This window comes from Alternaria conjuncta (genome assembly GCF_024043145.1).
Source record: "Alternaria conjuncta strain BMP 0040 chromosome Unknown scaffold_5, whole genome shotgun sequence".
Lineage (NCBI taxonomy): Eukaryota > Fungi > Ascomycota > Dothideomycetes > Pleosporales > Pleosporaceae > Alternaria > Alternaria conjuncta.
The window spans coordinates 2,030,292-2,043,243 of record NW_026250094.1 but is presented as its reverse complement, the minus strand read 5'-3'; the positions used below and the strand labels follow the sequence as shown (position 1 = coordinate 2,043,243).

The 12,952-nt window shown below is 51.4% G+C and overlaps 5 protein-coding genes across 5 annotated transcripts; 2 read left to right on the top strand and 3 right to left on the bottom strand.

Moving 5' to 3' along the window:
• Positions 1 to 458: 458 nt before the first annotated feature.
• On the bottom strand, positions 459 to 2,968 carry J4E85_004322 (uncharacterized protein; the record flags this gene model as incomplete). Its single annotated transcript, XM_051468581.1, has 2 exons — positions 459 to 1,936; positions 2,245 to 2,968. The coding sequence occupies 2 exons, from the start codon at positions 2,966 to 2,968 to the stop codon at positions 459 to 461; spliced, it is 2,202 nt and encodes a 733-aa protein (XP_051328173.1).
• A 236-nt stretch (positions 2,969 to 3,204) lies between these two features.
• J4E85_004321 (uncharacterized protein) lies at positions 3,205 to 5,982 on the bottom strand (the record flags this gene model as incomplete). Its single annotated transcript, XM_051468580.1, has 2 exons — positions 3,205 to 3,553; positions 3,950 to 5,982. The coding sequence occupies 2 exons, from the start codon at positions 5,980 to 5,982 to the stop codon at positions 3,205 to 3,207; spliced, it is 2,382 nt and encodes a 793-aa protein (XP_051328172.1).
• A 2,666-nt stretch (positions 5,983 to 8,648) lies between these two features.
• J4E85_004320 (uncharacterized protein) lies at positions 8,649 to 10,013 on the top strand (the record flags this gene model as incomplete). The annotated part of the gene is made up of 1 exon (XM_051468579.1): positions 8,649 to 10,013. One exon carries the CDS (start codon positions 8,649 to 8,651, stop codon positions 10,011 to 10,013), a length of 1,365 nt encoding a protein of 454 aa, XP_051328171.1.
• Positions 10,014 to 10,569: 556 nt separating this feature from the next.
• On the top strand, positions 10,570 to 11,279 carry J4E85_004319 (uncharacterized protein; the record flags this gene model as incomplete). The annotated part of the gene is made up of 4 exons (XM_051468578.1): positions 10,570 to 10,668; positions 10,768 to 10,939; positions 10,989 to 11,150; positions 11,254 to 11,279. The coding sequence occupies 4 exons, from the start codon at positions 10,570 to 10,572 to the stop codon at positions 11,277 to 11,279; spliced, it is 459 nt and encodes a 152-aa protein (XP_051328170.1).
• Positions 11,280 to 11,305: 26 nt separating this feature from the next.
• On the bottom strand, positions 11,306 to 12,919 carry J4E85_004318 (uncharacterized protein; the record flags this gene model as incomplete). The annotated part of the gene is made up of 1 exon (XM_051468577.1): positions 11,306 to 12,919. One exon carries the CDS (start codon positions 12,917 to 12,919, stop codon positions 11,306 to 11,308), a length of 1,614 nt encoding a protein of 537 aa, XP_051328169.1.
• Between the last annotated feature and the right edge of the window lie 33 nt (positions 12,920 to 12,952).

Sequence of the window (12,952 nt, the reverse complement as noted above, 5' to 3'; positions counted from 1 at the left end):
ATAGTTGCCAGTCTCATGAGGCGGCACATAAGGTAGTGTAGTAGTTGTTGTTCCAGTAAAGGTAAAAGTCGTAGTAGAACTCCTGATTGGCGGCAGCTGATTGGTTGTCGTGGATGTCTGATTGTTATTCTCATCTTGGGGAGCTCCCAGAGTACAGCTAACTATCAGTGCAATGAGGCTGAGATACACGTTGCGAGTAGACATGGTAGCGGCGCTAATGTACTTGCAAAACGTTCAGAAGGGTCGTTATATGTCGCAGAGGGAGAGGTGTCGGAGAGTCGTTTTATTGCCAACAGATATTTACATTCGCCAAATGCATCACTGAGTTGTTCATCGACGTGTCAAGCATGTATTGTATGGCCGAATATCGATACCGGGCAATCAGCAGTCGAGCGTGATTGTTACGAAAATGGAAGCGTGCTCATTCAATCAGGATCTGCGCCATGTTCATTTCCTGTTCATGTCCTGATCTCTGCTGCTTTTCTGAGTCGGTTCATGACCGCGGCGGCAATATCGTCACCTGTTTTATCGTCGATTCCCTCCACATATATGACCTCGACGCCTTTCTTGTCGAGCTCTCTTAGTGCTGAAAATAGACCTCTGGCAACATCCTCAGTCTTTGCGCCAAGATTGATTTCCCAAACCTGGATTGCTTCAGGCTTCACAATGTAGTGGTCGGCGTGCGGTATTTCGTGCTGGATGACAGACCGCACAAGGTTTGAAAGGCGCGACGGCGAGTCGTTGGCGTCTAGAGAAGCGGCCGTGTCCGGTGAAGCGCAAATTCCTGGTCCATTCGTATCCGATGTCTTCACCTTCTCAGCGCCCAAACCCAACACTTTATCCCAACTCTTGGTCCGAATGACACCGATGCGCCTCTTACTCTTGAGCTCGTCCGATGTAGGTTGGTTCGCGCCTGTCTCGAACAGAAGAACCGATGCCTTCGGACTATAGTGTCTGTACTTCATCCCAGGCGCGCGTGGTTTACTCGAGTCTTCCGCTTGCTTATCCTTGTATCCGACCACTACGTTCTCCCATCCTGGGCATTGCCGTAACTGTTCCACAGTGACGCCACCCGGCCTCAGTATCGCAGGTGGGCTTGAAAGTCCATCTATGACTGTGCTTTCAACGCCGACTTCGCATGGCCCACCATCGATTATGAGGTTTAGTTTGCCGTTTAGATCATCGTAAACGTGTTCCGCAGCGGTCGGTGAAGGTCGTGTGGATGCGTTCGCGGATGGTGCGGCGAGCGGTCGGCCGCATAGCCGCAACAAGGACAGGGCGATTATAGAACGTGGCATTCGTGCGCCAAAGGTAGGAAGGCCTGCCGTGACTTCGGGTGCGAGTATCGAATTCTCAGGGGCCGGTAGAATAATGGTCAGCGGTCCAGGCCAGAAGCGCTCAATCACCGGCCGGTAGATATCCGGTATGGGATCCTTCCCAGCATCCTTCCCGTCTCCTACGACGTCTAGTCTGCCCAAAAGCAGCGCTCGAAGCTGAGGTAAAGAGTGTATATGGACGATCAAAGGGTTGTCGGCGGGTCGTCCTTTGCTCGCGAAGATCTCCTTTACCGCCGCGCTTCTTGTCGCATCCGCGCCAAGTCCGTATACGGTCTCTGTTGGAAAGGCGACCGGGATGTTCGTATTCACAAGCTCGTCCGCTGCTTGCTTTAGTGTTCCGGCATTAGCCTCGCCCTCTGTATCGTCGTATTCTATGTCCCATTCGTCGATTAAGTCCTCTGACTTCCTGAACGTGATCTTCCCCAGTTTCTGAGGATCCACGCGCCGAACGCTAGTTTCAGGCATCGTTACGATGAAGATATTGCCCTTAGTTGGGGCGGTCGCAGTAATCGGCTCGTAGAGTTTGGCGGTGGGCGTGAAGGAGTTAATCGATCTTCTCAGCGTGGAAATCGGAACGCGGCGGGGCTTTGATGCAGCGACTTGCACCAAAGAACGTATGGAAGCGATGTGGATTGAATTACTCGTGGGTTTAACATTTGGGATGCGGAGATGGCGAGTGGGCATTAGAGTGATGACTGGTGAAAGCCAAAATTTCTCGGAACGTTGTGGGGCTCAGTTCCGATGACACGCGACGTCATGTCGGGAACGAACGCACCTGACGCGCTCGAGACTTTCACAACGACAACACCAACCCAGCTGTGATCAATCGACATGGTTTCTTCTATATTCACTTTCCTCCCCAGATATCATCTACCAAAGGTGTTCGTCATCGAACCATAATTCTGACCTAGTTGCAGCCCTTTATTCTCACCAGAACCAGAGAAAGTAGTGGTATTTTGATGTGTCGCAGCAACAGCCTTTTGCAATGCGCCTTGCATCTGTTCGTCATCCTCGCCCAAAGCGTCCTTCAGCAGAGTTGAGACTTCCGGTTCATTCGCAACAAGCTCCTCTACGTCTTCGTTGCACAATCGCTCCCTATTCTTCTTGATACCATCTGGAAAAGCGGATATAAGATCGTTGACTAGACTGGAAATCGACCCAACGAGGTCGATGAAACCTTGCCGAGAGAACAGCGCCCATTTCGTCTTCGCGTACAGACCGTCTTTCGTCTTGGATGCTTTATTGGTTCTGCCTAGAGCTAGCTTGTTCATCTTATCACACAACTTCCTCATGCGATCGCTGAGTTCAGGCTCTGATGATCTTCTCTCTAAGTTTTTGGCCTTCTCCTCCGTTACCTGAAACAGCTTGATGATATGCTCAAGCGTCCGTTGCGCGACGTCTTGCTCACCTTGGGAGCATTGGAGAGGGGTTTCAGCGTCCTTGTCCGTGATACCGACAACGCTTCCCCAATGAGAGAGCCGAATCTCGGATAAATGGAGCCTGATTTGGTATGTCTCGAAATCCTGGCCAAAATCTTTGGCTACACGAACGTACTGAAAGCATTCAAGGGCGTTATTGAAGAGTGCAGCGATGCCGAGAGCACCAAGTGTAAGTCCGGCTGCTTCTGCCATGCTGGAATATGCTAAGACGATTGATATCGCAGGAGCGCAAGGTAACGATTCTTCTAGTTATAAATCCCAGCGCAGGCCATCACATGAATCTAGCAAGCCGCGTTATCAGCACATGATCACCGTTGGTAAGTGGCTCCCCCATCCAAGTATCAAGCCTGAAAGGAGGAGGTCATAATCAAACATACGTGAAGTGGTTTCGGTCGAAAGCGACATAGTGAAGTTGGCAGCGCTACGAGTTACTTCTCCATCTTGACAGCACATTCATCAACGACGCGAACTACATGTGCATGCCCTTTGGCCTCAGCACTCATACGAGCATCATTGCCATCCCGATCCGTAATCTCGGCGGATGCCCCGTTCTTCAGTAGCAGCTCTACAACCTCTGCAAACCCGCTCTCAGCTGCGACGATGAGCGGTGTCTTTCCTTGTTCGTCGGTGCCGTTGATTTCCACTCCTTTTGCGATAAGCAAATTCGCAGCCTGAAGGAAACCGTGTTTAGCCGCAATATGAAGAGACATAACTTCTTTCTCCAGCAACATCTGAAGAATCTCATGGTTCTTGACCCAGAAACCGTCGCTGCCCAAGCTAACCACCAATTCTGCGCTCCAACGAAGAGAATTCAATAAGAGCTTGAAGATGGATGAAGACACCCCAGATCGCATGGCCAGAGACAAAAATCTCTGTTCTCGCTCGCTTTTGTGGACAATCGGACTGATTTTTGGTAAGAGAAATCGAACCACAGCTTCATGGCCGAATAAAATCGCTAAATTCATGCCAGAATCCAGGTAAAGGTGCAAGTCTTTAGTTCTGGAAAACAAGGTCTCCACAAGACGCTCGCTGCCACCGAAGCAGGCTGCCACAAAGGCAGGCGTGAATGCTGCCCATACCTCGATCAAATTTGGTGGCGCGCGATTGAGCTCATCTGGATCAGCGCCGGCGTCTAGTAGTACATGCACGACGTCTTCGAGACCTTGACCGCACGCATCCCAGAGTGCCGTTTCATTCTCGCATTTCTTAGTCGAAGGATTGTATGCTCTGACGTTTGGGCGACCTCCACGATCAAGAAGAGCTTTCAGGACGCTGGCATGACCCTCAATGGCAGCGGCAAAGACCGATCTATCGTCTACGGTTGCGCCCTGATCACACAACCAAATGACTACGTTTTCGTGACCTCCGTGGGCAGCGTAATTCAGTAGAGATTGCCCTGCTGGATTCACAAAGTGGTTTACGACATCGGAACGCGGTATACCGGGAAAGTTAGAGAAGTAGACCATCCACGGTAGCACGCCTAGAGCTGCCGAAAGATGCGTTGGGTGGATGGTCTCCAGCTCCTTGAGTGAAGGACCCTTTTCGGGATCACTGAACTGAACAGGCAACTCCCGTTTCATTGAAGGACTTCTTACCATATGGGATGACCACCACCAGCTGGTGTATGCCATGCCATCTTGTTTGAAGAAAGTGTCGATTCTGCTTTTTAACAGATCCATAGCCAGGCCTTCTGACTGTGCTTTGATGAGCCTGACATGAGTTGGCCAGTAGATTGTGGCGTATGATAATAGAGGAAGACGCGTATTTGTATCTTCATCATCACAGAACCAGTATTCCTTATCCGAGAGATTATTGTGGAGATAATCCAAGCACGTGTGCGCAATTTGGTGGTGTACTGTATCTGCTTCACAGAAAAACGGCCGAATGTCGGCGTCGTCTGCTACGCTCGACTCAAACAGATGTTCCTTTAGTGAGTAATGAACCAGGTCGACCGTAGGCGCGTGAGCAGTATCGGGGGTATGTCTGATGATGAGCAAAGACCTACACCATGTGATACGATCACTGAGTCTCTGCTCCACTGATATGGTGTCTGACCCACGGATTTCCAACACCGCTGCTAGCTCCGCTAGGTTCATGGGTCTCATCGCTTGTGCCACCCAGTGCAGCAATCTGATACATTCCGAGCGATATTGCGGATTTGGATGTACTTGGTGAAAAAGTCGGTTATAGAGAGGGACAAGTCCGGTAGGGAACTCGGCCAACGAACTCTCGATCTCTGTAGGCGTCTCTTTGACTGACAATTCGTCCATTACGCAACCAATCCAAAGGAACGAGTTGCCCGAGCGTGACTGTAGGATTTGTTTGACTTGGTCCTGTAGCGCTCGTGTGCAACCGGGCACTTGATCTGCCATTCCAGCTACTCGCGCATCGATGAATCTCGTGATACTCTCGTTGTAGCCCGGGTCTTGTATGGTGTCTAGGTCGATCTTAGACGCAAAGTCCATGCTTGTAATATTCCGACTCGCAACGAGAATCCTCACGTTTCTCATATCTTTGTCGGAGCTATCGGTATGGAGCTTAGACAGCTTCTGTGCCAACCAACGAGCTGTTCCATCGTCGCACTCATCGAGCCCGTCGATCAGATACACCAGACCTTCAAGCTCCTGCTCGTGCAGTAGATCGGTGACGATTCGCCAAAGGGCATCGCGCGACTGCATCGTAGCCTCAGCTCTTCGATCCTCCCGAACGTAGGGGTAGACCTTGCTGTGTAGACCTCGTTTTTGGTCGATGATTTGATGTATCAAGGTACGAAGTATTGCACATGCCGAATTGCGATTCGAATCCCGATGGTCGCAGAAGAAGTAAGCGAAGACTTCATTGCGAACATTGCATCGTTTCTCTAGCAAGGCCGTGATATGAACCGAAATCATTGTTTTGCCTTTTCCAGGCCCACCTGCAATCCAGAGGGTCTTGGATGATGACCCATCCAACCAATCCGAGAAAGTGCAGTCTTGCCAGATCCAGTCGCATGTGTCAGAAACGGGGCTACCCTTAGTGTTCACAACATATTCGCGGTCGACATCAGGGTCTGTCACCCAGAGCGCTTTGGTACACTTGTCGAATCGCTGCTCATCGGTATGGCATCCGGACTCATGGTTGATATTTCCGAAGTTCTGGCCTACCATGATACCATTATTGATATTGGCGATTAGGTTCGCAGTGTTTCGTACCGTCATGTCTGCCATGGTGGTGGGGCGATAGGCAAGATGTCCTCAGTGACGAGTCATCTTATCTTAAAGTCGCAGAGGACAGCAAACATACGACCTTGCACAAACCTCCTGTCCGTTTGCTAATTTAGAACCACGTATGTCAACATGGTGACATGTTGATTCATGTTAAGGGTGACTTTGCATGCTGCACTGAGCGGCCCAGACCGTAAACATCCTGAAGCCGTGCGACCTATGAAATTAAACGAAGGCCAGGGCATGAACATGTTTATGTAGTTGCAAGCAGCAATATACTGCTACATAATGTAAACAATAGTGTGTTGGAAATACACTTGCATTGCGATTATTTACCGTCTTACTCAGTCGCATGGTGCCTGCGTTCTAAGACCAGCACATTCAACAAGCGAGAGTAGTTGCAAGTGGCGCATCAAAGAATCAGAGTACACCGATCGTGTTACACTCGTTCTTTCTGCATGATCTTTGCTGCCCAACGAACGGGCAGCAAGCCGCCTTCATCACTGATGCAGGTGGACCTACATGAGCACCTAGCTAGTCAGCCATCTCCCCGTCAGACACCACTAAATTGAGTACATCAAGACCAGGAAGCTCCCAAATAATATCACTGAGTAAAGTTCAAAAACGTTTCCCAAAGGCTCGCATCACGAAAAGCCTTCCCGTGTCCTGTGAACATAGGAGAAGATTGGGCGAAGTTCCCGAGGCTCTTGGGCTAGTGGTACTGAGAAGATATGCGGGGATGGCTCCATAGCCTCGGGAGTCTTACGGACGTACAGGCAACGGCGATAGACCGCATACACTGCCGAACGCTTGGTGCTGATGTCTCTTTGGGTGACTGTTATTAGGGACCGAACATCTTGCCAAGACTTAGTGCTGTTTACACTTTGTAGTATTTGAGATTGGTGGAGGATGCGTGGGTAGTGACGATTGAGTCTTCCAAGAGTAAGAGGCCGGTATGGTGGCGAGGCTGACGGCACTTGCAGACCTTGCGCACATCGAGTTGCCCAGGCTATGGATGTGGACGAACCTCCTCATCGCATAGTTTGCGTCTCGTGTTCTTGCCGGATGTTGCGACGTTCGTCGTCCTATGGATAGACGAGGTTGAAGAAAGTGCTCCCCTACCTATGGAACTCGGTCGTATGGGAATGCCAAAATGACTGCACTGCGACGCGACAAACTTCCCCAAATGGACTGGTTATCGAGTGGTTGATGCAAGACAGCTCAACGATGAACTCATGGCTACTGGTAAGCAGTAAGCAAGACTACTGATTGGTGAGATCTTCTTCGGTAGTTGTTCGGCAACTGAGGGTTATCCGGTACACTTTCCCCTGAAAACTACCTAAGTAGATTACTAATTACTGATTATCTGGAGAAGACGGCGACGCCATGTAAGGGTCGCCGGCGCAGGGCGCTGTTGCTGGGACTATTAGCCAATAGCATGGTTCTCGTATGTCAGAAGTGCCAGTCGTGGATCTTCCCAAGCACCAGCCGGGCAATTTGATGGTCGATCTGAACCACGGAATGAACGAGACCCGGGGTAGTTTCCGCTAGCGTCGCGCTAAACAACGATTTCGTCGAGCTTATCTCTACACTTGCGCTGGACGCCACGCCGCTCCGTCATCTTGATCAGATTCACACGGTGCCTTCCGTCTATAGCGCATGTTGCCAGTGGGTCAAACGGACTTGCGTCTTGGAGTCTATTCACATCTTGACAGGCAGTTTGCGGAGTTCCACGGGGTCTGTCCGCCAAGTGCCTCTTTTGGCGTGCCAACAATGAATATTTTTTCATCAAAAAAAGAACTAAAGTCATCTCCAGGCTCCGGACAAGCGGACGGTAATAACAAAAAAGAAGTTGGCTAGGGGTGTATCGTGGATGACATCCATCATTGCTGGGCTGCACCGCGCGGGAACTACCCGACGTAGCACACTGAATTGTTTCCCATCGGATGATGCATCCTCCAGTCCATTTCGCGTCAAGAAGACTTATGTAGTCCACGTCAAGAGAAATCGAAAGCTGTAGGGGACTACTAGAGGATGTTCGCAACTTCACTCATACTCCCCGCAACAGTCATGACTCGCCGTGGTGCTACTCTAACTCGGATCTATCCCCAGTCGCCTCTTAAGAGAACACTGCGAATTCCCAGCACCTCCTTGTCTAAGGCCTTTTCACTGCTACATCGGCATGACTAGGCAAACAAGAGGGTCTCGAAGGGCACTCTGTCATTCCTGGACTTCTTTCGCAGCCAACTCAGGGTCTGACTATACTGCTGATCACGGAATGGCATCCGTTGTCCTTCAATAGCGCATTGCCGCTCGTAGCTCCAGTCTTGGCGACTATACCCCAGCCATGTGAGCCTTGCAGATCGACGTGGGCGATTACTGTCTTGGGACGGTTGTTCGACTACCCCAGACAATGGATTATGGTCGCCACCGAGACTGTTGGCTGCACACTGACAAAGTAGTCCATGTACTAGCGGATCAACCATGAAAAGATACTCGAATTCGTTCGAGACCAAAGACACCGGCTATGAGGAGCGTTGGGAGTGACCCTTAACTCCACAGTGGGGAACTTACGCTAGTCTGCAGCCGTGGATGCAAAGAAATATAAGATAGACGAGATCTGCTCACTATCGTCAGCATCTCTTCACCCTCCATCACTGCATTACACAATGTTTGCGAAGACATCTCTCGTGCTCCTTACCGGGCCAGCTCTGCTGGTCTCAGCTTTCCCCGAGATAGCTCGTATGGTCGCTGAGAAGCGCATCCAAGAGCGTCAAACAACGCCACAAATCATCGAATTCCCAGAATACCCAGGCACACCCAACCACGCCCTCTTCAACCAATTCGACCCTGCCCTCCAACTCGTCAACACATCTGGCGAGCACGAGTGGCGCGCCCCAGGCAAAGGAGATATCCGCGGTCCTTGTGCCGGCCTCAACGCCGCCGCGAACCACGGCTACATCCAGCGCGACGGTGTTGTCGATGCAGCAAGCATCAACACCGGTCTTTGGCAAGCTTTCGGCCTCGATAAGACAGCCACCATCTTCCTCGAGACCGCAACGGCCTTCTTCAACGGCGACCCCATCTCCGGCCGCTGGAGCATCGGTCCCCATTCAGACAAGACCAGCTCTCTTCCTCCACTGGTTGGTGACCTCCTTGGCAACGAAACAGGAATCTGCGCATACGGCCATCTAAGAAGTGAGGGCGATGCCAGTATCACCCGTGGCGATTGGCTTGCACCTGAGATGAACTCCAACTGCCGCTCCTACCCGCAATACATGCAAGAGCTCTTTGACCTCTCCAACCAGCGCGCAGGAGGTCTGATCACGCCCCGCGTCCTTGCTGAGCACTCCAACAACCGCAAAAAGCACAGCATCGCTACCAACCCATTCTACTTCAGTCCCGCGTACGCTGGTGTTGCATTCACCTTTGGCGCACACATGTTCGCGTACCACTTGCTTGCGAACCACAGCGCTGAGGCTCCCCGCGGATTCTTGACGCAAGATGTATTCATGGACTTCTTCAGCTACAAGCGCGACGCCAGCGGTGCGTTGACGTACAAGTATGGCTATGAGCGCATTCCAGACAACTGGTACAAGCGCCACCCGCTCGACCCATGGACGCTTGCAGACATTGGTGTCTCGACCGCACAGCAATGTGCCGCGTACCCGTTGAACTGCCAGGTCGGTGGCAACACGGGCGCCGTCAACAGTTTCTCGGGCGTCAACCTGGGTGACATCACTGGTGGCTTTATCAACTTCGCAGAGGACTTGAACGACCCCAAGAAGATGGGCTGCTTCATCGCGCAGGCTGTGCAGGCGGATACCCCGTCTTTCTTGAGCAAGCTTCTTGGGGGTGCTGCTCTGACTGCTGCTTTGGCTGCTGTTGACAGTCGTCTTGGGCCGGCGCTGCAGCCGCTTAAGGATCTAGGCGGTGGATGCCAGGGCGTGCCGGCGGGCAGGAGTATGTTCGACTATGGAATCAACTTCCCCGGTGCCACTCTCGAGACCGAAGGTCCGAGGTCTGGACAATAGAGTTGGTCTGTAGTGTCAGGTGTAGATAGCTCATAGATAAGAGTATTAGTTGTATCGGATTACAAATTCTTCAGTTCCATACCTCCTCTGGGATATGCAGTGAATGAGAATTGTGAGGTGTATTAGCAAGACTGCTGGTAGCACGGGAGTGAGCAGCGTCTGCTTCCACGCTTCTTTATTTGTTGAGGACACTCGTCTCACAAAGCGGTTGAAGTGTTGACAGAGTACATCGTGAAGTCACCCAAAAGTAAAATGCGGTACTGTCTCAACAATAATCCAGATCAGTCTCGCGATACGTGCGTAATCGACAGAGGATGTGAGCAGAAAGGAGGTGTCGCGCCTGCCAGAACTCGAAATTCTAGACCCACATCTTCTCCATCCCCATTGGCCCTGCTCGGCTCCTGTAACGGCCTAGCCCCGCACTAGTCCCAGCTAGTGCGGCGGCATCGCTGAACCCTGAATCCCCATCCCAACTTCCTCAAAACTCCCCTTCCGAGTCGTCCCACCCCTGCTATCGCCTTTGCATAACCCGCGATAGCAAAAACTGTCCTACATCATGCCTTCTGCAGCCGATATCCTCAGCGATCCTGAAATCGCGCAAGCATACGAAGACGTGCGCTCTGACAAATCCGAGACCACGTGGCTTATCTTGAAGGTACATCCGACAATGCGCCCGAACGGTTTTGTTCACCGAGACGAGATCGAAGGCGTGAAGTAAGCAACTATGAGAAATCTGACGGCTGACCATCCCCAGTATGCATCCGCAACCTCAGATAACCTCAAACTTGCCGGCACGGGAAGCGGCGACATTGCCGAGATGACGGAGAGTCTTGGCGACGACGAAGCAGCATACGCCTATGTGCGCATGAAGCTAGGAAACGACGAGTACAGCGAGCGCGTCAAGTTTGCTTTTGTTGTTTGGCAAGGTTTGTCATGTCCCTGACTTGCATGTGGATATCGCTGAGCCGTCCATAGGACCCCAAACAAAGGTGATGCGCAAAGCCAAGATGAGCTTCCAGAGTGGGCAGGTCAAGCAGGTCATCCGAACCTATGCTGTGGAGATCCAGACAGGGGACAAGAAGGATTTGGAGGAAGAGGCTGTGACGATGAAGCTTAGGAAAGCTATGGGTGCGAATTGTGAGTATACGTTTTGCTATTTGTGTTGATGGAGGAGCATTCGATATTTGGTACAAGACCAGAACATGATGATGTAGGATGTGTGTGCTAATCTTTTGAACAGATGATCGCCAGAAAACAAACTACTAGAGTATCTTATGCCATACGGTAACGAATTAATCCGACTGCACGAGTCGACCTAGGGTGTCGTACTGTGGTATCACATTGCCTTCGATGCCTTGCGTCTTGCACAATCCCAAAAGCTGCTCTCTAGGCTCGGTCCCAAGCCAGTACCCCGTAAACAGCTGGGCTCCCACGTCATATGTCAATTTCCTTAGCTGCGGTGTTGCGGCCTTCCACTCTGGCACCCGGTCTTGTACCCATTTGCAAGGTTCACCCTCATGAGACGTAACTACATCAGAGGCTGGTATTTGACCCGCAAGGTACTGTCGGAAGATGGCCATGGCGTTGAGATCTTCAAGGCGCGATCCGAGTGCTTCATACGCGGAAAGGTCATTCGTGATTGTCAATGTTTCGAGCGTCGGAGGGAGATGTTTCGCTAGATTTGGCGTATTATTCATACCAAACAGCACAGGGAATGACGCAGTCAAAGTCGTGAGAACGGGGAAATCGTGGAGTGGGCCTAGACCCTCTCTTAGAGGTTCCGCGGCGTTGGTTGGGGGGTCACCGCTACCATCGTTGTTATAGTGCTTGTAACGCACAGTTAGGTCGGTAAGCGTGCCGCGTATATGCCGTAGTGTATCCTTCAAGATCGACAAACGGAGAGGTGGGTGCTCTGGATGCAAACAGCAATCGTAGTAGAAGACCTTGACGTTGGGCGTCTGCCTGAGCAGGTACTGGATAGTGAGAGGATCCATCGAAGAGGGAGTAAGACGGAGAGTCGTCAGTGTCTGCGATAGAGGAGGTGTCTCTAGTGGCCACTCGAATGAGCCGTCCACTCCGTCTGCCTCGTCCCATAGTCCGCCATAGTCATCATAGTTGCCCCCTCTCAATGAGCACGTAACAATATCGAGCGACTCTATCGCCGGCAGATAGAAAAAGAGAAGTAGAGTCTCTTGCTCGCTCCAGAAACTACGCTCCCACGTTGCGGCCGCCCCCTCCGTCTCTTCCAAGGTAACGCACACAGTTTTCAACTTGGCGAACCATAATGTTTGTCCGTCATCTGCTTCCGACGCTGCAGCTTTGCTCATGATGGCATGCTTCATCATAGCAGAAAACCACCGGTTATTCAATAAGAATCCCCACTCCATAGTCATAGATTCCAGATGCGCTTGGCACGTGCCGACGAGAAGTGCGATCAACATTTGCTGCGCCTCTTCTTTCCAACCACAGAACCACGCCTGGAACCCTTCCTCTTTTACATGAGCCTTGAACATCTCATTCTCCCAGTCTTTGCCACTCGTATCATACTCAATGTCTGGGAAAATAGTGTCGACAAGGTCTAAGTAGCCGTACTCAACACATCCCTTGGCGCAGAACTCCAGTCTCTTGATCAGCTGGATGTAATCGGGCTTCTTCGTGAGCGTGCGGATCAGAGACTGTATTCTAGGCGCTTTCTCAGTTCTTCTCTGCATACCACGCTGCGATCCTCTAGGAGTTTCTTTTACATAGGTGTTGTCCCACGTGAGGGTGATGGTGTGGTACGCTGCCGGTATGGCGACGGCGTGGAGGGCCTTGCATGTTTGAGCTAGGTTGATGATGGCGCGGCTTCCAAGATCGGCGAGTATGGAATCGAGTAGTTCAGCAGGAAGCTCCGTGATTGATGCCATCCTGATTTCTTCGAGAAAGAGTGAGGGCGAGGT